General features: G+C 39.1%; 2 protein-coding genes across 3 annotated transcripts; one reads left to right on the top strand and one right to left on the bottom strand.

Moving 5' to 3' along the window:
* Positions 1 to 20: 20 nt before the first annotated feature.
* Positions 21 to 22700, bottom strand: klhl38b (kelch-like family member 38b). 2 transcript variants are annotated; one of them, XM_073847641.1, is made up of 5 exons: positions 22572 to 22700; positions 19586 to 19760; positions 1995 to 3348; positions 1804 to 1909; positions 21 to 1428 (listed from the first exon to the last, which is right to left on the bottom strand). In XM_073847641.1, exons 3-5 carry the CDS (start codon positions 3162 to 3164, stop codon positions 1139 to 1141), a joined length of 1566 nt encoding a protein of 521 aa, XP_073703742.1. In that variant the 5' UTR covers positions 3165 to 3348; positions 19586 to 19760; positions 22572 to 22700; the 3' UTR covers positions 21 to 1138. The 2 variants fall into 2 exon arrangements, with proteins under 2 accessions (XP_073703742.1, XP_073703741.1); XM_073847640.1 differs by lacking the exons at positions 19586 to 19760; positions 22572 to 22700 and adding an exon at positions 4568 to 4973.
* lratd2b (LRAT domain containing 2b) lies at positions 22500 to 24084 on the top strand. The gene has a single exon (XM_073847642.1). The coding sequence runs from the start codon at positions 22907 to 22909 to the stop codon at positions 23717 to 23719; it is 813 nt and encodes a 270-aa protein (XP_073703743.1). The 5' UTR covers positions 22500 to 22906; the 3' UTR covers positions 23720 to 24084.
* Positions 24085 to 24539: the final 455 nt, after the last annotated feature.

Genomic DNA, 24539 nt, shown 5'->3' with positions numbered 1-24539 from the left:
CATTTCACATATATAATTGTTCCATTCAATTAATTTTTAACAGGATGTAACCACTACATACTTGAAAGGGAAAAAAATAAAAAACAGTTTACAAAACGGAGGAATGTATTTACATAAAAGTACTCCTGTAAACTTACAATGTGCAACTATTCAGAGTCAAGTGCTAAGTAATACAGAATCAATTCAAAATTATGAATTCTGTAGTAAACACTAATATTATTTAACTTATTAGATCAGGTGATCTAAAACACACTTGAAAATCAAGCTGAAAATGTATGATATTGCCTCTGCTACATGGTTGGAGCTTAATTTTAAATATTTTCCAGCTATTTTAATAACTATTACTAGTTATTTTACTAATATTTCACACACATTCAAAAGGCAACATGTGCCAACACCTTTAGGGAGCTTTAAAAAATGTCTCACTGCTTTGCTATCATTATATGCTCTGCATTTTTACTCAGCATGATCTGTAATAATACAGTACAGCAAGAATTTGGTTGGAGACATATTATTTAAAGGGGACATTGGATGCAAAATTCACTTTTACATGGTGTTTGCATATAAATGTCTTAACAATGTGTGGACACAACCACCCTACAATGATACAAATCTTTTCATTTATATTTAATCCCCCAAAAAACTAGCCGTTTTGATTTTCTGAGCAATGTGATGTCATACTGCTCAAGCCCCGCCCACAACCACAGACAGACTGTCCTGTATTATTTTTGCCCTCAGCCAGTGGTATAATGTCCACCATTTTTCCGCACTCGAATAACTATAGCGACAACGTTTCGTAAGCAATGCAGGTGTTTTGTAATTAGATGTAAAAGTGAACATAAGAATCTCCATTTACTCGCGACATCAGAGCCACTGAGGACGCAGTGGATTAGTTTTGTTTTTAATGCACCACTGACTACACAAAAAACTGAAGCGAGGGGAGGGGTGAGCAGTCGCTCATTATCATTTAAAGAGCCATGCACCAAAACAGGTCGCTGGGAACAGAGCTGTTTTAACAAGGTTGAAAGGGTGATGTTTTACACGACCGCTGAGGATGTTTAACCAACTTGTGGAAAATGGGCATCCGATGTCTCCTTTAAAAACCTGTATGAAGTGGCTAAGCTACACTGACACAAATTCATGTAGGCAGAAACTTATCAGATAGGTAGACCAGAGGTACTGAGCCATGGTCAAATAGCTTGAATGGCAGTGTTCCCATTGACGCCCATGAGTCTGTCTTTGGGTCGTAGCAGTCAAAGCTGTCTGAATCTTCCACACTCTCGTGGCTGTTAATGAAACGGCCCCCTGTGACGTAGATCTTGTCATTGACCACAGTAGCAGAGTGATGCATCTTCCTGGCCTTCATATTTTCACATTTTTCAAACCTGTTGGTTTTAACATCATAGGCCACCATTCTTCTGGTATAGCCTGTTGAAATAACAGAATTTTTTTTATAGTTGGCTGGCACAGAAGAGAAGAAATTATTGAATAAAGTTATTTTTGTTCGCTTTACACACAAACAAATTATAAAATGGCAGTTGAACCACTGATGTCACATGGGCTATTTAATTGATGTCTTTACTACTTTTCTGGGCCTTAACCATTGGTAGTTGCTATGCTGTCTATACAAACTCAGAAAGTTCTCCGATTTCTTAAAAAATATCTTAATTTGTGTACCGAGAAATTAATAACAGAATTTCTATTTTTGGGTGAACTAACCCAACCCTGATTTCATGACTTTAAGACCAATGCACAGGAACGCTATTTTAACAATACAATACCATCGGAAAAAACCCTTCTTACCGCCTACAATGTAGATTTTATCATCAATCACTGCAGCTGGTGCACAGACGTTCTTCACCGTCCTTGTTTCCATCCTACACCACAGATTCCTTCCTATGTGGTACACCTATCAAAACCAAACATCTTTTACCACTTCAAAATCATTGAAATTTGTGCTCTTAACAATCCAAAATAAACCTGAAATATCAAACCTGGATCATTCGAACTGGTTTCTGCATGGCGTCTTCTCCTCCAAACACGTATATTCTCTGGTTATGCGCAGCTACAGCTGGGTGCAGAACTGCGGTGGGCATAGAGGCCATGACCTCCCATTGGTTGAACATGGTGTCGTATCGCTCAACCTCATTGGACAGCTGTCCATCAGCTGTCAATCCACCCAATACGAAAATGAAATGCAAGTAGGTGGAGCTCTGACAGCCATATCGAGCCGTCAACATGGGTTCTCCTATCCTCCACTGGTTTGTTTTGAGAGAAAGCGTGTAAACGGTGTTGCTAGGTGTACACTGGCCTCCTGCACTCATGGCTGAACCACCCAGAACATAAAGGATGCTGTGCATGCAGACATAAGCGGGTCGGTAGAGCCGCAAAGGGACTTTTGCAAGCCACTGCCAGCAGTGTGTTTGCTCGTCGTAGAGCAGCGCCTCACGAGACGTCCGCTCGCCATTCTTACGACCTCCTATTATGACAAGAGCCTCCTTGCAGTTTTGACGTCGTGGCGCGGCCCACAGGGGCTCAAGATCACCAGAGCAATGAGTGCCAACAGAAAAGAGTAGGCGACGAACAGAATCAATAATTTCTGTGCATAAAGATGAAGACTGGACTAGAGGGTCATTGGCGATAAACTGGAAAAGATACGAAGGGTGAACGTGTCTCAGTCTCACGCGACGGAACAAGTCATGGATGGTTCCACGCCTGGAAAATGGATCGTGGTGGATCCAAGCTAGAAGAGTCTCAAATACTTGCTCCTCTTCAACACAGAGTCTGTCATCGTCCAAATAGCTCACCAATTCAGCTAGCGAGAGTTCGCAGAAGTCCTCAGAGACAACCACATCTGAGAAGCTCTTTACAGCCAGCTCTCTTGCTTTTTCTTGCAAGCTTGAGCAATGCAGGATTTCTGAGAGCCGGATCATGCTCAGGCAGTTGTCTGGACTAAGCTGGGCCTGCAGGAAGGTGGAGCAGGCCTCAAAAAGTCTTCCATACTGAAGCATAGAGGCGGCTTGCATCAGAGGGAGAACCAGCTCCATGGTGATGCTGATGGACCCTGTGTAAACATACTCCACCATACTTGTAAGGGTGTCATAAGGAACACCTTGGAGGCTTATCTGGGGCTTCTGGGTCTCCAGAAAGCTGCTGCAAAACATTGCGTAGAAGTAGGGGCTGCTGGACACCAGAACATTGCGGTGACATGGGATCTCTTTGCCTTCAGAGCAAAGCACAACATCTGTGAGAATTCGGTCCTTCCTTAAGGAGTTCAACTCCAGGAGGAGAGTGGATGTCAGGTCTCTGTCTTTAAAATGCAGGACTTCTGATATTGGATCATCCAAGCTGTGAAAAAAAAGGGGGAGGTTTTGTAATCATAATCATTTTGGTTATTTATATACGAGTTGCCATAATGGCAGAAGATATTTCTACCAATTTTTTTTTTTTTTTTTTAAATCTAATGTTTTTGAAAATGAATACTATATTTACATATTTGCATCTGTGAAACTTGCTCATATTATTCAGAGCATATTTTCAAAAGCATCATATATACAGGATTATCTACACTACCAGTCAAAAGTTTTTGAACAGTAAAAAGTCTCTTCTGCTCACCAGGCATGCATTTATTTGATCCACAGTACAGCAAAGTTAGTCAAATTTAGAAATATTTTTACTATTTAAAATAACTATTTTTTTGAATATATATTTAAAAACGTAATTTATTCCTTTCAATGCTGAATTTTTTTTTAGCATCATTACTCCAGTCACATGATCCTTCATAAATCATTCTAATATTCTGATTTGCTGTTAAAAAAAAAACATTTACTATTAATAGTAGTATTATGTTAAAAATAGGTGTGTCATTTTTTTTCAGGTTTCTGTTCTTCAGAAGAAAAGCATTTATCTGAAATTTAAATCTTTTGTAACATCATAAATGTCTTTATCATCGCTTTTGCTCAATTTAAAGCATCCTTGCTCAATTTAATATTTCAATTAATATTTTTAAAGAATCCTGAGAAAAAGTACCCAACCGTTTCAAATATTAATAATAATAAAAAAATGTTTCTTGAACAGCAAATCAGCATATTAGAACAATTTCTGAAGGATCACGTGACAGTAAAGACTAGAGTAAAGATGCTGAAAATGTATCTTTGATCACAGGAATAAATTACATTTTAAAAAAAATATTCAAATAGAAAGCAGTTATTTTAAATAGTAACAATATTTGACAATATTACCGTTTTTGCTGTATTTTGGATCAAATAAATGCAGGCTTGGTGAGCAGAAGAGAATCCTTTGAAAAAAAACAAAAAACATTTAACATCAAAAACTTTTGACCGGTAGTGTATTCAGGCAAAAGAAGATAGAAAAAGATCCCTCATCACCATATTTTATACCCAGACAACATATCATACTTGTTTAACAATTTTGCAAGTTCAACACACGAGTTCACACTTTGCCTTAAGACTGACATATCATAACAAACACACCTCTAGACAGGTGTTGCTGTGCCTACAGTCAAAGCATCTGCTCAGAGACCTGAATCAGCCATATCTTGCCTTACCTTGTCTCAGCTGATTTGAAGCACATTCTAGAAGCTCCTGTAAATATCTATGTTTCCTCAAACCTCACACAGAACTCAAACTCGTCCCTCTGTTTTCAAAAACAGTTCACTTCTGAAACTTCACTTTCTGAGTTTGGCAGGTGGATGTTTATAGAGACTGGGGCGACCGCCGGTATGTTATTTGTTGTTGATAAATCCTTCGAGAGGCCTCGGTGTACATTCCAGTCTCCCTAAAAATAGAAATCTCTCTTCTCTGTCAGAACTGGAGCTAGTCCCGCTAACACCTCCTCATGGTACGCCCTCACCCCCTCTGTTTTTCCATAACACAAGTTTCTTCACTGTCTGCAGCGTGTCTGAACTGCTCCATGCTCCACCACGTGTGTATGTTTACTGACGCTGTGAACAACACCGCTGGTGCCCAAATGCTATTCTAAGAGTTAGCTGTGTACTTGGAAAGACCCCGGTTTCTAAGCTAAGCCCTCCCAAAGCTAGCGTTGTGTTACTACAGCAGTCGTTACTAAACATCGGGATGATGAAGGCCCAGGATGAGGGGACATAACAGCTGAAAGCTTTGAAGCAAAACACACGCAGTTATAAATTAGACAACGCTGAGTGATGAGGGTTTTGTTTGAACATAGTCTTGCTAATTTAGTGTCCTGCACTGGGTTGCACTCTAGGCGTATGAAGTTGCATAAGCATCACTAAACTGATGTTCAGTAATGGAGGAAGAAAAACTAAACAAATAAAAAGGTTAATTAAACTACAATCTCAGATAATTATATAAGCTATTATTAAATTAATCTGCACAGTTTTATTTTGATTAGATTATTTGTGAACTACTGAGGCGCTTTAGCAATAGCGTTAGACCAACAGCGCCATCTCGTGTTAGTTCCCTGTGCTACAGTGTCTTGTACCCTGAGAGATATTATGCAATAGTTGCACCTGTGCTGTCATCCGTTTCTCATGCTGTAAGCTAAAATGTACAACGTCAAAAATAAATATTTTGTACCGTAAGAAAACATGTTGTACAAGCCACAAACCAACAGACTTCACATTTGATCAAACAGAAAATTGTATATTTATATCATAACCTTAAAAAATAACTAAAATATGCAATAAAGATAAAGATTTTGATAGCACATAGGGTTAAACATGCAGGGATGTGTTGAAGAAAATAGAGAAATTTCAGTAACAGAAAAAAAAGTGTGTACAAAACAGCCTAAGGCAACTAGCCACCTGGTTTTATGGGACTAAACCTCCTGAACTGGGCCTCTCTCTCTCATGTTTGATTCAAAGATAGCACAAATTAATAATGTAATACCCTGAATGTAAGTCACTTCTGATAAAAAAAATCACTTGCCAAATGCTATAATGTATTACATGGCAGGATTCAGTTCGAATTACTTGACTTCTAGCATCACCATCAAGGTACAAACCACTCATATTCCTGAAACAAAAAGATGAAAAACTTGAATGTCAGGTTAAGAAATTCACGGTAAACAAATTGTTGCTCCTCCCTACCAATTGTTGGGCTTGAAATGCATAGCTTGAGAGTATTTCCTTTGAACTGCTATACCACAACGCCCTTTGAAAAGATACACCATTAGGCGTAAAATCAGAGAGTGAATTTAGTATGATGCTCTAGACTAGAGCAAGCAAATAAATAAACAAATATTTAACATTTAAATAGATGTTTTTCATTATTATATTTATTTGCTCACTCTTGGACATCATACTAAAATAAATAAATTAAATAATATAGAGATAGATAGATAGATAGATAGATAGATAGATAGATAGATAGATAGATAGATAGATAGATAGATAGATAGATAGATAGATAGATAGATAGATAGATAAAACATGTCAAAATAATAATGCCATACTGCCACGTTTGGGATGTTAAAGGCACAATATCTAAGATTTTTGATTATATATTTATAGATAGTGTTATATATTTTGTTGACTTGCGTACTTACATTATCCCAAATGTTTTAAAGAATGTTTAAATCCAGAGAAATAAGCAATTTTAACTAGAGTAACGGACCGTGTCATTGTGTCGCCTGCCGATGACGTCATACACCCTCGATGTTATTTTGCAGAAAACATGGGAACCCTAAATACGCTAATACATTATGTTTGACCGGGTCCCATCAGATTGCATCGGCTGTGGGGATGCAGACAACAATGATTCCACACTTAATCACAGAGTCATCAATCTACGCCTTTGTTTTTTGTTTGTTTTGACTATGCGCCCTCTAGTGGCGAAAATTACATATTGTGCCTTTAAATGGGACATTGCAAAAAAAACCTTTTGCATATAAATGTGTCTTAGCAGTGTGTGGACACAACCACCCTACAATGATAAAAATTCATTCACTTTTTTAATGCCCCAAAAATCCAAACAGCCTCAATTATCAAGCCATTTTGATTTTCTGAGCAGGATGACTTCATATTGCTCAAGCCCCACCCACACCTGTTGACAGATTGTCCTGTATTAGCATATTTCTTGCCTCAGCCACACTCAATCAGCTGTAGCGACAACAATGTCTTATAAGCAATGCAGGTGTTTTGTATTTGGATGTAAAAGTGAACATAAGAGTTTCCATTTACTCCCGACATCAGAGCTATTGAGGACACAGTGGATTACTTTTGTTTTTGATGGAAACGCGCCACCGAATACACAAAAAACAGAAGAGGGGGTGGGGTAAGCAGAGCTCATTAACATTTAAAGAGACATGCACCGAAATGTCTCGCTGTGAACTGAGCCGTTTTTGACAAGGTAAAAAGGGTGTTGTTTTACATGACTACTGAGGAATTTTTACCAAAGTATTTTGCAGACATTTCATTAAGGCCCTAAAGAATCATACCAACTTGTGGAAAATGGCCATCCAATGTACTTTTAAATTCTCCACAGCCACCCTTTATGAAAACAACTGTCTCTTAGTAGAAAGTAACCTGTCAGACCTCATAGTGCTTTCAAAGCCTGCAGACTACTTCACATATCTTGAGAGGTACACAGCAGTGCTGAGATTTTGTTTTACACGTTTTACTGAGCCTGACGTGCATTTGTTAATTATCTCATACCAAGCACTCAATTCCAAAACGCCTGTGCCTCAGGAGAGCATCCTTACTGATTAATTCTGCTTATCACTGCATGAGTAAATGAAGGGTAAGCAACAGTCACATCAACATGACCTCTAGATATTCTATAAAAAAAAGAATTAATAAAATATTTTTATTATTTATTTTTATTTTATTTTATGACTTTGTAATACCTACATCTAATTTATTTTTCTCAATCCACATGTAAAAGGATGAATTGTGTTCATATATATGCATGTTATTCGTGATTGAACACAAGCCTTTGTACATTAAAGTAATTGACTTTAACCAAACAGTGCCTATTCATTAGAAATTTCTGTTTGGCATGCATCATGAAGAGCAAAAGTAGTCGTAATAGAAAGAGGCACATTTCAGATATATTACGGCACAATATCTGATGCATTTTGAAGAGCACTTTCATCTTTTGGTTCCCTTAATGGATTCCTTTGTGATCCTCCTCAAACGCTACAACACACTACACCATTTCAAAAACAGACCACCATAAAACAAGAGCTCTTCTCTACTGCACAAGAGAACTATATCTGAGGATTATATTTGCATTTTTTCGTGTAACACTGTTTTGGTTAGAAGCAACAAGTGCTTGTGTATGTTGCTGTACTGTATCGTCATATTAGGTGTTGCCACTGGTGGCGTTGCATGGCGAAATGCAATATGTCCATTAGGAATCGCAAGATGACCTCTAAAGGATCAGTATGACAGTGATATATTACATAGTTTGCTCCGCTCATGCAGAAATTTAAGGGAACATAACAAATAGTGAGATAGCAAATTGGGTCATGTTGTGTCAGATCTGAATGACCTACTTCTTACGGCCTTTTTTTTTTCCTGATATGGCCTGGAGAGAATGTTCTACTTTCAAAGTCATGGCAAAAGTTCTAATCACCATCACCGAACAGCAAATGCTTAAGTTTTTTCTTTGAAGTTCTGTCACATAATTGTACAGTTTTATCAAATACAAGAAAGAAACTACTGGAAAGTTCACAACATTACATTTAGTACAGCCATTAATAAATATTTAAATATATAATTCTGTCATCATTACTCACCCTCATGTTGTTCCAAACTCGTAAGACCTTTGTTCATCTTCAGAACACAAATTAAGATATTTTTTAATGAAATCCAAGAGCTTTCTGACCCTGCATCACAACTGACATGTTCTAGGCCCAGAAAGGTAGTAAGGACATTGTTAAAATAGTCCATGTGTCATTAGTGGTTTAACTCGCAATTTTCTGGCCAGCTTTATTTATTTGAACAAGAATATATAGACAGTGAACTGATGTTCTATGTTGTAAATGTCGTCTGGTGAACCCATGTCCAGGACTAACACGAAAGAGAAGAAATTGTTAATTAGTAATTTCTGTTTTTTTTTTTGTTTTTTTTTGCACAGAAAAATATTCATAAAAAAGCTTCATAAAATTACGGTTGAACCACTGATGTCACATGGACTATTTTAACAATGTACTGGGCCTTGAAATTGAAATTACATTGCGGTCTATGCAGGGTCAAAAGTTCTCGAATTTCATCAAAAATATCTTTATTTGTGTTCTGAAGATGAACGAAGATTTTACGGGTTTGGAACAACATGAGGGTAAGTAATTAATGACAGAATTTTTATTTTTGGGTGAACTTTCTTTTTAAGGCAGCTGTATGTTTTTTGTGTGTAAAAATTAATTTATGCCATGTTTGAATGTAAGACAACTAAATCTAATATTTGTTTCCAAAATAAAACATTGCCATTGCCATTATACTGACACAAAAATATTTAGAGAAAGACAACTACATACAATAATTGTTCCCAAAATGAAATAATTGCCTTACACATTGTCATTATACTAATACAAAAATATTATCCAGAAAATATTTATAGAAAGAACAAATTATGAAAAAGAAAGAATACAATTAATGTCTTGATTTCTGATCAGAATTAAATATTATTAACTTTAGTGAATGTAAACATAATTCACTACCAGTCAAAAGTTTTTAGACAGTAAGATTTTAGTGTTTTTAAAGAAGTCTCTTCTGCTCACTGAGCCTGCATTTATTTGATCCAAAATACAGCAGAAGCAGTAATATTGTAAAATATTTGTACTATTTAAAATGACTGTTTTCTATTTGAATATATTTGAAAATGTAATTTATTCCTGTGATTTCAAAGCTGAATTTTTAGCATCATTACTCCAGTCACAGGATCCTTCAGAAATCATTCTAATATTCTGATCTGCTGCTCAAAAACATTTATTACTATTGTGTTAAAAACAGGCAAGTAGAATTTTTTCAGGTTTCCTTGATAAATAGAAAGTTCAGAAGAACAGCATTTATCTGAAATTTAAATCTGCTTTCATTTGAATATATTTTCAAACGTAATTTATTCCTGTGATCAGAGAAACATTTTCAGCATCATTACTCAAATCTTCAGTGTCACATCATCCTTCAGAAATCATTCTAATATGCGGATTTGCTGTTCAAGAAACATTTAGTATTATTATTATCAATATTTGAAACAGTTGAGTAACATTTTTCAGTATAATTGATGAATAGAAAGATCCACAGATCAGCATTTATCTGAAATAAAAAGCTTTTGTAACATTATACACTATACCGTTTAAATTTAGCTAGGAGTACTGTATACTGAAAAATCAGCATATTAGAATGATTTCTGAAGGATCATGTAGCTGGAGTAATGATGCTAAAAATTCATCTTTGAAATCACAGGAATAATTTACATCAGGGGTCACCACACTCGGTCCTGGAGGGCCGGTGTCCCTACAGAGTTTAGCTCCAACCCTAATCAAACACACCTGAACCAGCTAATCAAGGTCTTAATAGGTATACTTGAAACTTCCAGGCTGTTGTGTTGAGGCAAGTTGGAGCTAAACTCTGCAGGACACCGGCCCTCCAGGATCAAGTTTGGTGACCCTTGATTTACATTTTAAAGGAGTCATCATTTTCCACAAGTTCCACAAGTCTTAATGAAAAGTCTATAATATACTTTGATTAAAAATTCTCAATAGTAGTGTAAAAAAAACACCCTTTTACCTTGTCAAAATCAGCTCTGCAAAACATCAACTCATATTATTGTATGGCCCTTTAAATGCAAATGAGCTCTGGTCGCCCCGCCCCTCTCTGCTGGGGAGGATGAAACGCGATGTTTACTTTAGCGGCGAAACTTGCCAACAAGCACATTATTTGCAAAGATGCATAAAAAACCCTTATAGTCACTTCTGCTGTGGGTGTAGCTGCATCAGGAACGATTTGCATGAAAATTGGCACGCATATGTAGATGGGAATCGGCGCTGTTGGAGCTATTTTGTACTTTGTTTATTTTAGGCTTAAGTTAAGTTATAGCCTGATTTATTTCTTTTCTTTTCTTGTTAAAGTTAATTTGCTTTATTTTGCATTTATGCTTATTTTCTTGTTTATTTATATTGTTGTTTATTGGTCACATGGTGTTATGTTAATTTACATAAGTAGGTCAAGGTGGGAGGGACCTTAGGCTGCGAGGGCATATGGTTTTTTACCAGCGTAAGAGAGGCTGCAGAAAATACCTGTGAGCTTGCTTTCTTTGTGTAAATAAACCTCCTCAAACTCATCTTTTGCTATGGACATTAGCTTATTTTGGTACCTCTAAACCTGCGTAAAGCCTAACCCATGACGTAGCCTCAGTGGCCATTTGAGAAGTTTTGATATTAGTTTTGTTTAAGTTTATGGACAAATAGCCACTACATTAAGTAAAAAACCCGCCCCTGGATGTATATCGTTTGTTAATCTGGAAATTGGACTCGTTGTTTGCTGGATTACCTTTTTGAAAGTTCATTACTCACCTGGATGCGGGTGACAAAACAAGGCTGGGCCTAGGAGTGGCGGCTGAGCGTCAAACATCAAATAATCCTACCTATCCGACAGTGTAAAGCTTCCCTGGACACCGTATTGGATAACGGTGACGCTACTGGAGCATTGGAGCTGCATTTTCGGAGTGGAGGATTAATATTTGTCGCAATTTGGATTTACAAAGGCCCAAAGCCCTCACAGGTGACGCGCACGGCCGCGCACAAACAACAATCACTGCGCGCATCCAACTCCGTGCGCAAAGGCAACCACCGCTGCAAACAAAGTTCTGCAAGGTACGTGTCCCTTTTAACTTTTGCAAATAACTGTTTGTGCACCTGGCCAACATCAATTTAAAAATAAGGAAAAATGTCTGACGTTGCATCCAAAGCCATAAGTGACACGGCGCTTTCCACAAGAAGGCGCAAAAGTTTCACTGCTAAAGGAATGATGTTTTTCATGCAAACGTGTCAGGAAAAGAGATCGACGAAATGCAGACAAGCCAAATCGTACATGAATGAAATGGATAAATTGATGCATTCTGCAGACAATATTGATGCAGTCAAGTCTCTTTTGGATCAAATGATAACATGTGTTGATGAGGCAAAACGACATCATTTGTCATTTGTGTCACTAAACATACCTCAGGATGAAAAGGAAAAACAAAATAAATATTTTGAACAAAAGGAAGATCGATTTTCAAACTTTATTGATGATGTCAAAGGATGGTTATCAAATGCAGGCCATTCGTATGAACTTCCAATCAAACCTCCTGATAATCAAACTGATGTAGGGCCTGAGGACAGTGTATCCAATAAAGGTTCTGCAGCGCGCTCAAAAGCTGTCTCTAAACTGTCAAAGATTTCATCCAGTGCATCTGCAAAAATATTGGCACAAGCAGAGAAAGCAGCATTACAGGAGCGCATGGCTGCTTTAAAACAAAAGCACATTTTGGAGGCACAGGAGGAACAAATAAGACTTGAACAAGAGGAATCAAGAAGGAAACAGGAAAGGGACCAAGAGGAATTACGGAAGAAACGGGAACATTTAAGGAGAGAAAAGGAACAACTTGCTCTGGAGGCAGAATTAAAGGTGACAAATGCAAAATTGGAGGTTCTGGAAATAAATTCAAAGTGTGGTTCTAAAGTGTCAAAATCTGCTTCTAAAACATCAGAGGGCATGAACTCTTACTTGGAAAAGTCAGAAACTCAAGAAACATATAAACTAAATCCAAATGCTGAGCGTTTCATGCCCACCAATATAAACTCTGAACCTTCCTCCAGTCGCTTATTAAATTCTGTTCCTGCTGGTGTTAAACAACCACCCATACCTAATGTCATTCCTGTTTCTCAAAGACAAAGTGCACAAGCACTGGTTTTGCAAAATGCTCATGACAATAATCCATCCACCAACTCTCCGGACATTTTGAACATCATGCAGCGTCAAAATGAAATTACTGCCCTGTTGGTCCATCAAAACACAGCTTCTGCTCTGCCTATGAGAAATATACCTGTATTTGATGGTGATCCCCTGTATTTCAAATCTTTTCTCAGAGCCTTTGAAAATTGTATTGAGGATAAAACTAAAAATTTCAGTGATTGTTTGTACTTCCTAGAACAGTACACTAGGGGGCAACCAAGAGACATTGTAAGAAGTTGTCAGCATCTGCCCTCTGAACCTGGTTACCAAAGAGCAAAAGCACTTTTGATTGAACATTTTGGCAGTGAACATAAAATTTCTTCTGCTTATATGGACAAAATCAACAATTGGCCCTCAATCAAACCTGAGGATGTTAATGCTCTGCAGTCATTTGCTTTGTTCCTTCGAGGTTGCTCCAATATAGTACACCATATAAAGTACATGAAGGAGTTGGACATGCCAGCCAACCTCAGGACAATCCTAATGAAACTTCCATACAAGCTGAGGGAAAAGTGGAGAAATGTGGCATGTGACATACTGGAACAAACTGGAAGCAGAGCAGTGTTTGTTGATTTTGTAAATTTTATTGAAAAACAAGTCAAAATTGTTTCAGACCCGCTGTTTGGAAATATTAATGATGTTCCCCCAGCCAGCCACACAAAGTTATCCATTCAAGTTAAGCAGAAAAGGAAAAGTGGTACCTTTGCCACCAGCATCAATCCAATAAAGGATGGACATAGAGAAAAGGAAAACTTAACGGCTTATAGTAACCAGCTTAAATGTCTGTTCTGCCATCTCACCAATCACACTCTGGGAAAATGCTTTCAGTTTAAAAGAAAGACACAACAGGACAAGATTCACTTTTTAAAGGAGAAAGGTGTTTGTTTTGGGTGTTTGAAATATGGACACACAAGCAAAGACTGTAGGAGTCGTTTGGATTGTGAAGTGTGTCACAGGAAACACCCATCTGTCCTACATGTGGAGAAGGAGGATACTACAAGGATAACCTCTAAAGAAACTGTGAGCATTGTACCCGAGCAGCAGCAGACGTGTGGTCATATTGGGGCTGGTGAAGAGGATACTGCTGTTTTCTCCATTGTGGCTGTGCAGGTGAAAGGTCGGAAAAGTAATAAAGTTGTGCACACTTACGCTTTCCTGGATCCTGGGAGTTCTGGTACCTTCTGCACTGCAAGTCTGGCTGAAAGGCTGGGAGTATCAGGTAAAAACTGCAATATATTATTAAGGACGATGGGACAGACTAAAACCATTAATACCACTGTGATAACTGGTCTGGAGGTGTCTGGTTTTGACACCGAGGACTTTATTGAGCTGCCATCTGTTCTGACACAAACAACAATGCCTGTATCCAAAGTCAATGTGCCATGTCAGGATGATGTTGCCAAGTGGTCGTATTTGAGAAGCATTAGGGTACATGAAGTAGATGCAGATGTGGACTTGCTCATAGGAACTGACTCTCCCAAAGTTTTGGAGCCATGGGAACTAATAAACAGTCAATGTGGTGGACCGTATGCAGTGAGGACCAGAGTTGGCTGGGTCATTAACGGGCCTCTTCGTGCTGGAGACTCTGGAGGCGCTGGTGTTAAATCAGGATGTGCTGTTGTAACTGCTAATCACATATCTGTGGAGCACTTGGAAAATATGTTGATGCAGCAGTACAATCATGAATTTACTGAAAGAACGTATGATGAACAACTTGGGATGTCAAGAGAAGACATTAAATTCATGAAAATTGTGAAGGATACAACAGTGCTTAACAATGAACATTATTACATTGACTTACCTTTCAGAATTGAAGATCCTGTTTTGCCAAATAATCACTGCATTGCATTACAAAGACTCCAAAGCCTGAAGAGGAGATTTAACAGAGACATTTTATTCAAAGCTCAATATGTTGATTTCCTCAACAACATGTTGGAGCAAGGATATGCAGAAAAGGTTCCCACAAATGAGCCCACTCCAAAACAAGGAAAGGTGTGGTACATTCCCCACCATGGTGTACATCACCCAACCAAAGGAAAGTTGCGTGTTGTGTTCGATTGCGGCTGTACTTACAAAGGCACATCATTAAACAGCCAGCTCCTGCAGGGTCCAGACTTCACTAACACGCTTATTGGTGTCCTCCTCCGGTTTAGAGAAGAGCCCATCGCTGTTATGGCTGACATCAACGCCATGTTCCATCAGGTCCGGGTTCCACACAAGCACGTCAACTTCTTGCGCTTTCTATGGTGGCCCAATGGAGATACTACAAAGGAGCCAGAGGAATACAGGATGTGTGTGCATTTGTTTGGAGCTGTATCCTCTCCAAGCTGCTCAAACTATGCACTGAGAAGAACTGCTGAGGATAATGCACTGCAATACTCACCCGACGTCCTCAGCACAGTCAAAACAAATTTCTATGTGGATGACTGTCTCAAATCCACTGTGACGGAGGAAGATGCAGTGAAGCTCATACATGGACTAACATCTCTCTGTAAAAAAGGCGGCTTCCATCTTCAAAAGTGGGTCACAAATAGCCCAAAGGTGTTTGCACTGATTCCCAGCAACATCAGAGCAGTGGGTTTGGAGAACATGGATTTGGACAGGGACCAACTCCCTGTGGAAAGAGCTCTGGGGATGCAATGGTGTGTTCAAGGAGACACGTTCAGCTTCAGGACTGCAGTGCAGGAACGTCCACACACCAGGAGGGGCATCCTTTCTGTGGTGAGTTCTCTCTATGACCCACTGGGCTTTCTGTCTCCTTTCATAATCCCTGCCAAGTTACTGTTACAGGAGCTGTGCAGAATGAACCTCAAATGGGATGAGCCAGTCCCTAGTGCCTTTTCTAGACATTGGTCTGAGTGGCTCTCTGAACTCCAGCATATGAGTGGATTTAAAGTGGAACGGTGCATCAAACCTAAGGACATTGGAACACAAGTGAAAGCAGAACTGCATCATTTTTCAGATGCCAGTCAAACAGGATATGGCACTGTTTCATACTTGAGATTGGAGAGCACTGACATTGTACATGTTTCATTCATCACAGGCAAGGCTCGTGTTGCTCCTCTAAAGCAACTAACCATCCCACGCCTTGAGCTTGCTGCAGCTGTGCTTGCGGTTCGAGTGAACACAATGCTGTTGAAGGAGCTACAGTTGCCATTGCAAAGGTCATTTTTCTGGACCGATAGCACTACTGTTCTCAAGTACATCTCCAATGAAACGAAGCGCTTTCACACATATGTTGCCAACCGTGTCAGCACCATAAGAGAAGCCACAGACAAAGATCAGTGGAGGTATGTAAACACTAAAGATAATCCTGCAGATGAAGCATCTCGAGGACTAAGAGCTCAGGAGTTTGGAAAAGGAAAATGGCTAAAAGGACCAGAATTTTTGCACTTGCCTGCTGCCGAATGGCCAAAACTCGACTTGGACTCCTTCTCTATCCCATCTGATGATCCAGAGGTGAAAAAAGAACTTAAAGTGAATGCTATTACAACATACAGTGACAATCCCCTCAGTCAGCTCATTCACTATTTCTCCTCCTGGAGAAAGCTTAAAACATCAGTGGCCTGGTTGTTGGAACTGAAAGAAAGACTTTTACTTTTGAGCCGAAAGAGAAAAGAATATGTGGTCAAGCAGAATGAAAATGTGGAAAAAGAGCTTAAAAAATTCAAAGCCACACTTGGAAAATCCAGCTTGACACCAGAGTGCTTGGAGAAGGCCGAAAAGGCAATAATTCAGTTTGTGCAAAACCAAAGATTCAGCACTGAAATTTTGTCACTAAAACATGACCCGAAGACTGTTTCCAAAGACAGCCCTCTGTATCGCCTCGACCCCTTCATCGAAGACGGCATCCTCAGAGTTGGTGGGCGCCTGTCTAAATCTGCTCTGCCGTTGGAGGTAAAACATCCTGTGATTCTGTCAAAGGATCTGCATGTTTCCCAGCTCATATTGCGTTACATCCATTACCAACTTGGACATGCTGGACGCAATCACATGCTGCACAGATTGAGACAGAAGTATTGGATCATAAATGCCAACTCTGCGGCCAGGAAGATTCTCTCACAATGTACAGTGTGCAGAAGGTACAGAGGAAAACTTGGAGAACAGAAAATGTCAGACTTACCAGAGGAACGAGTTGTGCCTGATAACGCACCCTTTACAAATGCGGGAGTGGACTATTTTGGACCACTGGATGTGAGGAGAGGGAGAACTGTGTTGAAGCGATATGGAGTGATATTTACCTGTCTGAGCAGCCGCGCAATACACCTGGAGGTGGCACACTCCCTCGACACAGACTCCTGCATTAATGCTGTACGAAGATTTATCTGCAGAAGAGGACCTGTGATAAGTATAAGGTCAGATAACGGCACAAATTTTGTTGGTGCGAAGAAGGAGCTGAGGCAGGCTCTGGCTGCTTTAAATCACTCTAAAATTGAAAGGACTTTTGTGCAGGTAGGAGTGACGTGGAGCTTTAACACCCCAGCTGCATCTCACCAAGGTGGCGTTTGGGAGCGTCTGATTCGCTCTGTGCGCAGTGCACTTACTTCTGTTGTTGGACATCAACTGCTGGATGAGGAAGGCCTCCAAACACTGTTTTGTGAGGTAGAAGCAATACTCAATGACCGGCCAATAACTAAGGTCTCAGAAGATCCCAATGACTTGGAAGCGCTCACTCCAAATCACATTCTCCTGCTAAAAGGCAAGCCCATTCTGCCACCAGGCCTATTCGAAAAATCTGACCTGTATATTAAGAGGAGATGGAGGCAAGTGCAGTACATTGCGGAACTGTTCTGGAAAAGGTGGACATCAGAGTATTTGCTTGTAATGCAAGAAAGACAAAAATGGACGAAGAAAAGGAGAAACTTCATCCCAGGAGATATTGTCGTAATCGCCGATGCTACAGCTCCAAGAGGCTCATGGATGATGGGCAGAGTTCTAAGCACCACAGCTGATTCAAGAGGACTGGTCCGCTCTGTGAAGGTCCAAACGAAGACCAGCATTCTGGACAGACCAATAACCAAGCTCTGTCTTCTCTTGGAGGCCAATAATTAACTTTGTAGCTCATTCTCTCTCCTATCTCTGTCTTCCATCTATTTGTTTCTTTCAGGTATGGAGAAAATGAAGATGCAAAGATTTTAGCTTAATGCTTAGGCTACAATCAGGAAATAGCTCCTTTGTGCTAAAGCTAAAGTTAATTGTGGGTAAAGTACCGTCACAATTAGGGGCTGGGTTGTTGGAGCTATTTTGTACTTTGTTTATTTTAGGCTTAAGTTAAGTTATAGCCTGATTTATTTCTTTTCTTTTCTTGTTAAAGTTAATTTGCTTTATTTTGCATTTATGCTTATTTTCTTGTTTATTTATATTGTTGTTTATTGGTCACATGGTGTTATGTTAATTTACATAAGTAGGTCAAGGTGGGAGGGACCTTAGGCTGCGAGGGCATATGGTTTTTTACCAGCGTAAGAGAGGCTGCAGAAAATACCTGTGAGCTTGCTTTCTTTGTGTAAATAAACCTCCTCAAACTCATCTTTTGCTATGGACATTAGCTTATTTTGGTACCTCTAAACCTGCGTAAAGCCTAACCCATGACGTAGCCTCAGTGGCCATTTGAGAAGTTTTGATATTAGTTTTGTTTAAGTTTATGGACAAATAGCCACTACAGGCGCTTTCATTTTAAAAACGAAAGTAACGTTAAACCTCTGCGTCTTCAGCAGCTCAGATGTCGGGAGTAAATGACAACTGCTATGTTCATTATTACATCCAACAACAGAACACCTCAATCGCTCAATCTGAGACATTCTTGTTTTCATCTGCACCTGAGTCACACAATGGCGATCGGAGTCAGACTGTTTCAGCTCGGTGAGGGCGGGTCCAAGGTAAGGCGCTCATGTCAATCAACTATTGTGGGAGTGGCCTCTGTCGATGTGCCGTCACAATGACAAGAAGCTGAGAATGACCAGATTTTAAAAAGGGGATATTACTTTTAAAGACTCAAAAAATACCACTGGTGGATTTTTATCATTGTAGGGTGGTTGTGTACACAAACTGCCAACACACATTAATATTCAAACAACATGGAAAAGTTAGTTTTGCATCCGATGACCCCTTTAAAATGTATTCAAATAGAAAACAGCTATTTTAAATAGTAAATATATTTAAGAATTTCACTGTTTTTGCTGTACTTTGGATCAAATACATAAATTAAATAAAAACATTAAAAAAATCTTACTGTCCGAAAACTTTTGACTGGTAGTGTAATTAACCTTGACAGCCCTAATAAATATATAAATACATAAATAAATAAAAAAAGGTCCAACCCCTTGTGAATGTCAGTTTAAAAAAACCCTGGTCCACAGAACACTACTGTAGACCTGCTGGCATATTACTTTATGAGATGAGCGCTATATTTTGGTTAAAATGTCATGTTCCTCTAGAGGTCAGTGCAGCTCAAAGGATACTTGAACTTACTGGAATAAAATAAGTCCTTATACTCATTACACATGCTGAGTATTATGGATAGAAAACTGAATGTTTCACTTCACTCAATATTATTGATCTCCAGGACAAATTTGTTCATTAAAGAAAAACAAATATCAGAGTACCTATATTAAAAAGGAAGAATCTGCAGTAACAGTTGCATTAACATACCTCTGTCATTTTCACCTCAATTTTTGTCACCTGACGATCTCAGCCTTCTTTTCATTTCTCTCTCTGCAGCCAGTCCAGGCTTCTGGTACGCTTCATCGGCGTGACACAAACAGACACACGCCGTGCACCTTCAGCAATAATACACCTTTGATGGAGCGCAGTTGCCTTTGGAAACCTAGAGAGAGAAAGAGGGGTCTTAAGGGGCTTACTATTAGCTGCTTAAAATTCTTCTGATGTAACCAGTGCATAGCCACTGGAAACAAAAACACAGACGCATTCCCACTAGAGTGGCACTTTCACCCAATTTTGTTTACTCTTGGTGGTGTTGTGTTCCAGACGTCTTTTTTTAACAGTTGAGGAAACTAAATAATGAGTTCTTTCACTGAGTGAGTCAGTGTGAAGGCAACGCTGTTTATCTTTATATCTTCAGCGGTGGCAGACAGCTTCATACAGTGTCACAGGCATACTGACACAAGGTGCCTTGGCATTCAAAATGGCTAGAGTACAGGCTCTCGGGGTGAGAGAAACCTGAAAAAAATAGTCTTTGTAGAGTCCAAACACTCTGTGGAATTCCTGCGGTCGTGTCAGACCAATACTGAAATGTCAGGTAGTTGAAATGCCTCTGTTTACTCACCGGGGTAGAGATGCGGGGTGTGTGGATCTTTAGAACATATAAGGTTTCAGTGAAAATGTCACTCTGAGGACTGATCGCTGAATTATAGAACGGTATGATTCGTCATTCACCGCTTTGCAACTATAAATGGTGACTTGACTTTAATATAAGCGCATTATGTTAATAAGTTTTAATATTGGGGGAGCAGGTGTGTCTAGTTTGAAGGGACTGTCAGGAGGCTGTATTTATTTTGATGTGGTGATGGGAGACGACGCTAGGCTTGTAACTGATATGCCTCACGGCGACAGCCAGATATCCCTGCGCTGGAGTGAGCAAATACACGGCAGACTCGCTGACCAGCTGTTCCGTTAGGTAATTAAGAGCTGAGGCACGCTTTTGGGCATGAGAAGCCCCTGCACTGGGGGTGATGGACTGACAGCCAGAGGCTAGCTGTTTGGCAATCCACAACACAGGACTAAACTGTGCAGTGCTTTACAGACCCACGTCCCCCAGACTGAATACCACAAGCTAAAGGACCTCCTAGGAGACGAGACATCTCTGAAGATGCTGCCCTCGTATTTATTGTGAAGGACACAGTAATGGATTGTATTCAGAGTTGATGCTGTATTTCATTTTTCATGAATGAAAACGAGGCAGTGAGACATAGACGTAATTGAAACATGTCCAGTTTTTCTTGTCACTGGGATTTTCAAAAAAATGGTCTATCCTGAAGCAGCAATAAAACAATACAAAAAATATTACAATACGATATTTATTACATTTTGATATAAAAACTCAAATCATTTCTGTCAGTAATTTGACTGATTTGCGCTTTTTTATTTAAATAATGTTTGCAATATATTTGATTTATTTTGTCATTGTTTTAAAATATAGATTTAATGTCTATAATAATGACTTTCTCAATGCATTAAATGCTTCATTCATTAAAGACAGCAACTGAAAAAGTGTTGCTGTAAAACAGATTTTTTTTCACAGATGAAATTGTCATTTTAATAGTAATCTGCGATGTAGAAATTCACAGTGCAGACACTCTCGTGAACAGGCGTCAAAAAGACTGACACGGAAGAGAAGAAATGGTTTAATAAAGTTGTTATTTTTGTTTTCTTTGTGCACAAAAAGTATTCTTATAGCTTCATAAAACTACGATTGAACCACTGATGTCCCATGGACTATTTTAATGATGTGCTTACTGCCTTTCTGGGCCTTGAACGTAGCTGCGTTGCAGTCTATGCAGGGTCAGAAAGCTCCCTGTGGGTCAGGTCCCACAAATTCTTTGGTTTTTCAGCATTTTTGTGTATTTGAACCCTTTCCAACAATGACTGTATGATTTTGAGATCTATCTTTTCACACTGAGGACAACTGAGGGACTCATATGCAACCATTACATAAGGTTCTAATGCTTACTAATGCTCCAGAAGGAAAAACAATGCATTAAGAGCCAGGGGTGAAAACTTTTGAACAGAATGTGAAGATGTGTACACTTTTCTTATTTTGTCTAAATATAATATATATATTTTTTCTTTTAGTACTGGCCTACAGAAGCTACAGAAGATACTTGCATGTTTTTTTCAGAAGACAAAAAAAGTTCAATTTACCCTGATCTTCAAATTCAAAAAGTTTTCACTTCAAGATGGGTCACAAAATCATACAGCCTTTGTTGGAAAAGGGTCAAATACACATAAATGCTGAAAAACCAAAGAATTTGTGGGACCTGAAGGATTTTTCAGCAGGCAGTTTAACTGCTCAGGACAAACAAGCTACTCATGAACAACTATCACTAAACCAAAAACATGCATTTTGTATGATCCCTCTTATCTGAGTAAAATAATTCAGATTTTGCAGATTCTAGAAGGTGTAAGTAAACTTTTGACCTCAATTGTATAATTCACACACATACACACCTTGTGTATAGTAATTAAAAAGATTTTAAAGAACTGATTTATAGTACACTATCAGTACTTCTTAGTACTGAATCATCACAATGCTTGAAAATGTAAACATGTTCGAGTTCAAAGTTCAGGTATAAGCCACATGAGACGCTAAGTCAATACAAACTGGTTGGCATTCAATCTCGAATTTATGCTTGCATATACTATAAACTATTAGCATCTAGCCAAAAAGGAAACTGTAGAGCGAGTGAATTTAATTCACTGAGCTGAAGAATCAAAACAATTCAGCTTCCAGTCCAAACGTGCACTGTCTCTTTAACTGACCGTGCCTTTTGTGTAAACATTACCGTGCGCACTACTATTTCACACAGAGCGCTGTTGCTGCCTCTGCCAGAACTTCAAAGAGCTCTGGACAGCATCCATTACTTGCAAAGAGAGGAAATAACTCATCAAAAGTGCATACTTGAGACGTTAACCGCAGGATTCCCCGTGGGTTCACCGCTGTATCTGATGGGCTTCCCCTGCATGCGGCTCGCACCAGGAAGTGAGCAGGTGAGACGCACCTGTTCGAAACGCAGACTGAAACTCAGCAGTATCTGATGGCTGGCACAAAGTTCGGATAGCTGTAAGAAATGTTCCAATTATTCCAAACAGCTATTCGGCGATAAAAAAAGAAGACATGGACGTGGACCTGAACTGGGCTCCAAAGCCGGATTACGTGTTGCGTTTTTGAAACCTCCCCTCCGCGACCTACACAGGTGGGACGCGAAATAGCTCACACGAGTTTCGGACACTGTTATGGGGAATCAAGTGGAGAAACTTACCCATTTGAATTACAATGAATTACCCACGACTGACCCTAATGGGTTCGACCTAGAGGACGACACTCCACGGATCGGCGTGTCTTATATTTTCTCCACTGACGACGACGAGCAAGAGGACAACATCGATGAGGCAGAAAAGGAAGATGTTAAACATTACGACTGCCGCAATGAATTAGAATGCGCGGTATATTATCGCGACGAGTGTATATACGAAAGGAATAGCAGGTTCGGTGAAGTGGGAACCCTGTCGTGCGAGAACTTGGCGAATGAGTGCCAACCCGGTGACCTGGTGGAGTTTGTGGCTATCGGTCAGTACCCGCACTGGGCAGTATGTGTGGACGACCTACAGGTGGTTCATTTGCATAGAAACGAGATCAAATGTGACTTTCTTTTCGAAGCCAGTCAAGGCAAAAGAGGCAGAATTGTGAACGACCTGTATAAGTTTCGCGCACTGAGCCCGGATGTTGTGGTGCAGAATGCCATGGAGCAAGTGGGAAAGAAAGAGCGAGACGTTTGCTGGAAGAACTCTGAATGCTTCGCTGCCTGGTGCAGGTTCGGCAAACGCGAATTTAAAATCGGAGGCGAGATACGAATTGGCAAGCAGCCGTACAAGATGAAGATGCAGCTGTCAGAGAAGAAAAGTCACGTTTTGGACTTTCAAAGTTTAGAGGATTTGATTATGGAAAAGAGGAGAAACGATCAAATGGGAAGGGAAGCCGTTGTTCAGGAACTGGAGAATCATTTAAATTGCACACAAGACACTGAGAATGATTACAATTGTAACTGATGGATCAAAGAGGGAGGTTCTCTAGTGGGCAAACAGCCTCACCATGGAGGATATGGGCTTTATTTGTAATCACCTCGAGCATAGCGGCAGTGTTGCAATTTCATCAGAGTTTCTCAAGAGAGTTTTCCGTCAGCTGCACTTTTATAAATTGGACAACTTCAGCTTGTTAGCAATGATAATCCTGGTGTTTTTCTAATAAGGATTTGATCACGCCCTCACTTTGCTGTATTCACATCCAAGGGAATGTTTTATGAAAGCCTTTCCATATCACCAATTATCTAATTCATAGTATTTTATTTTAAGAACCGGCAAAGTATGTATTCCCTTGATGACACATTATTTCAATAAAGTCTTGAGTATTTTTATCTAAGCGCTGTTTTGTTCTTCAGCGTTGGATTGTGATATAATCAGTAGCTTATGACTTTTTGATATTTAGCTTCACTTGCCTCAACAAGTATGTATAAACCGATATTTTTGCTAGAGAGCTGACTATATCCAAGACTGAATATTCATGCATATGCAAAGAAGATATTTTAATTTTAAATTAGGACTGCAAAACGATTAATCGTGATTAATCACGTTCAAAATAAAAGTTTATGTTTACATACTAAATGTGTGTGTACTGTATATTTATTATGTTTATATAAATACACACATACATGTACATATTAGGGGAAAATATGTTATATTTATATATAATATAAATTATATAAAAGTATAAATATATGAAGAGTTTATTCGCAAAAATATTAAATGTTTAAAAATCATGATTTTTATTATGTTATCATGTTTTTATTGTGTTAGTTAGCTATATTTTTTT

The sequence above is a fragment of the Garra rufa genome, chromosome 9 (assembly GCF_049309525.1).
Source record: "Garra rufa chromosome 9, GarRuf1.0, whole genome shotgun sequence".
Taxonomy (NCBI): Eukaryota; Metazoa; Chordata; class Actinopteri; order Cypriniformes; family Cyprinidae; genus Garra; species Garra rufa.
Note: the sequence above shows the minus strand (reverse complement) of the source record. Positions and strands in the feature narration are given on the sequence as shown.

What these genes read in the sequence shown, in the direction of transcription:
- klhl38b (XM_073847640.1), bottom strand. Translation starts at nt 4,593, where the DNA reads ATGTGCTTCAAATCAGCTGAGACAAG. An exon ending in AACCAGTTCGAATGATCCAG is followed by an intron (nt 1,910 to 1,994) that starts GTTTGATATTTC and finishes TGGTTTTGATAG; the next exon opens with GTGTACCACATAGGAAGGAA. An exon ending in TAAAATCTACATTGTAGGCG is followed by an intron (nt 1,429 to 1,803) that starts GTAAGAAGGGTT and finishes TTATTTCAACAG; the next exon opens with GCTATACCAGAAGAATGGTG.
- lratd2b (XM_073847642.1), top strand. Translation starts at nt 22,907, where the DNA reads ATGGGGAATCAAGTGGAGAAACTTACCCATTTGAATTACAATGAATTA.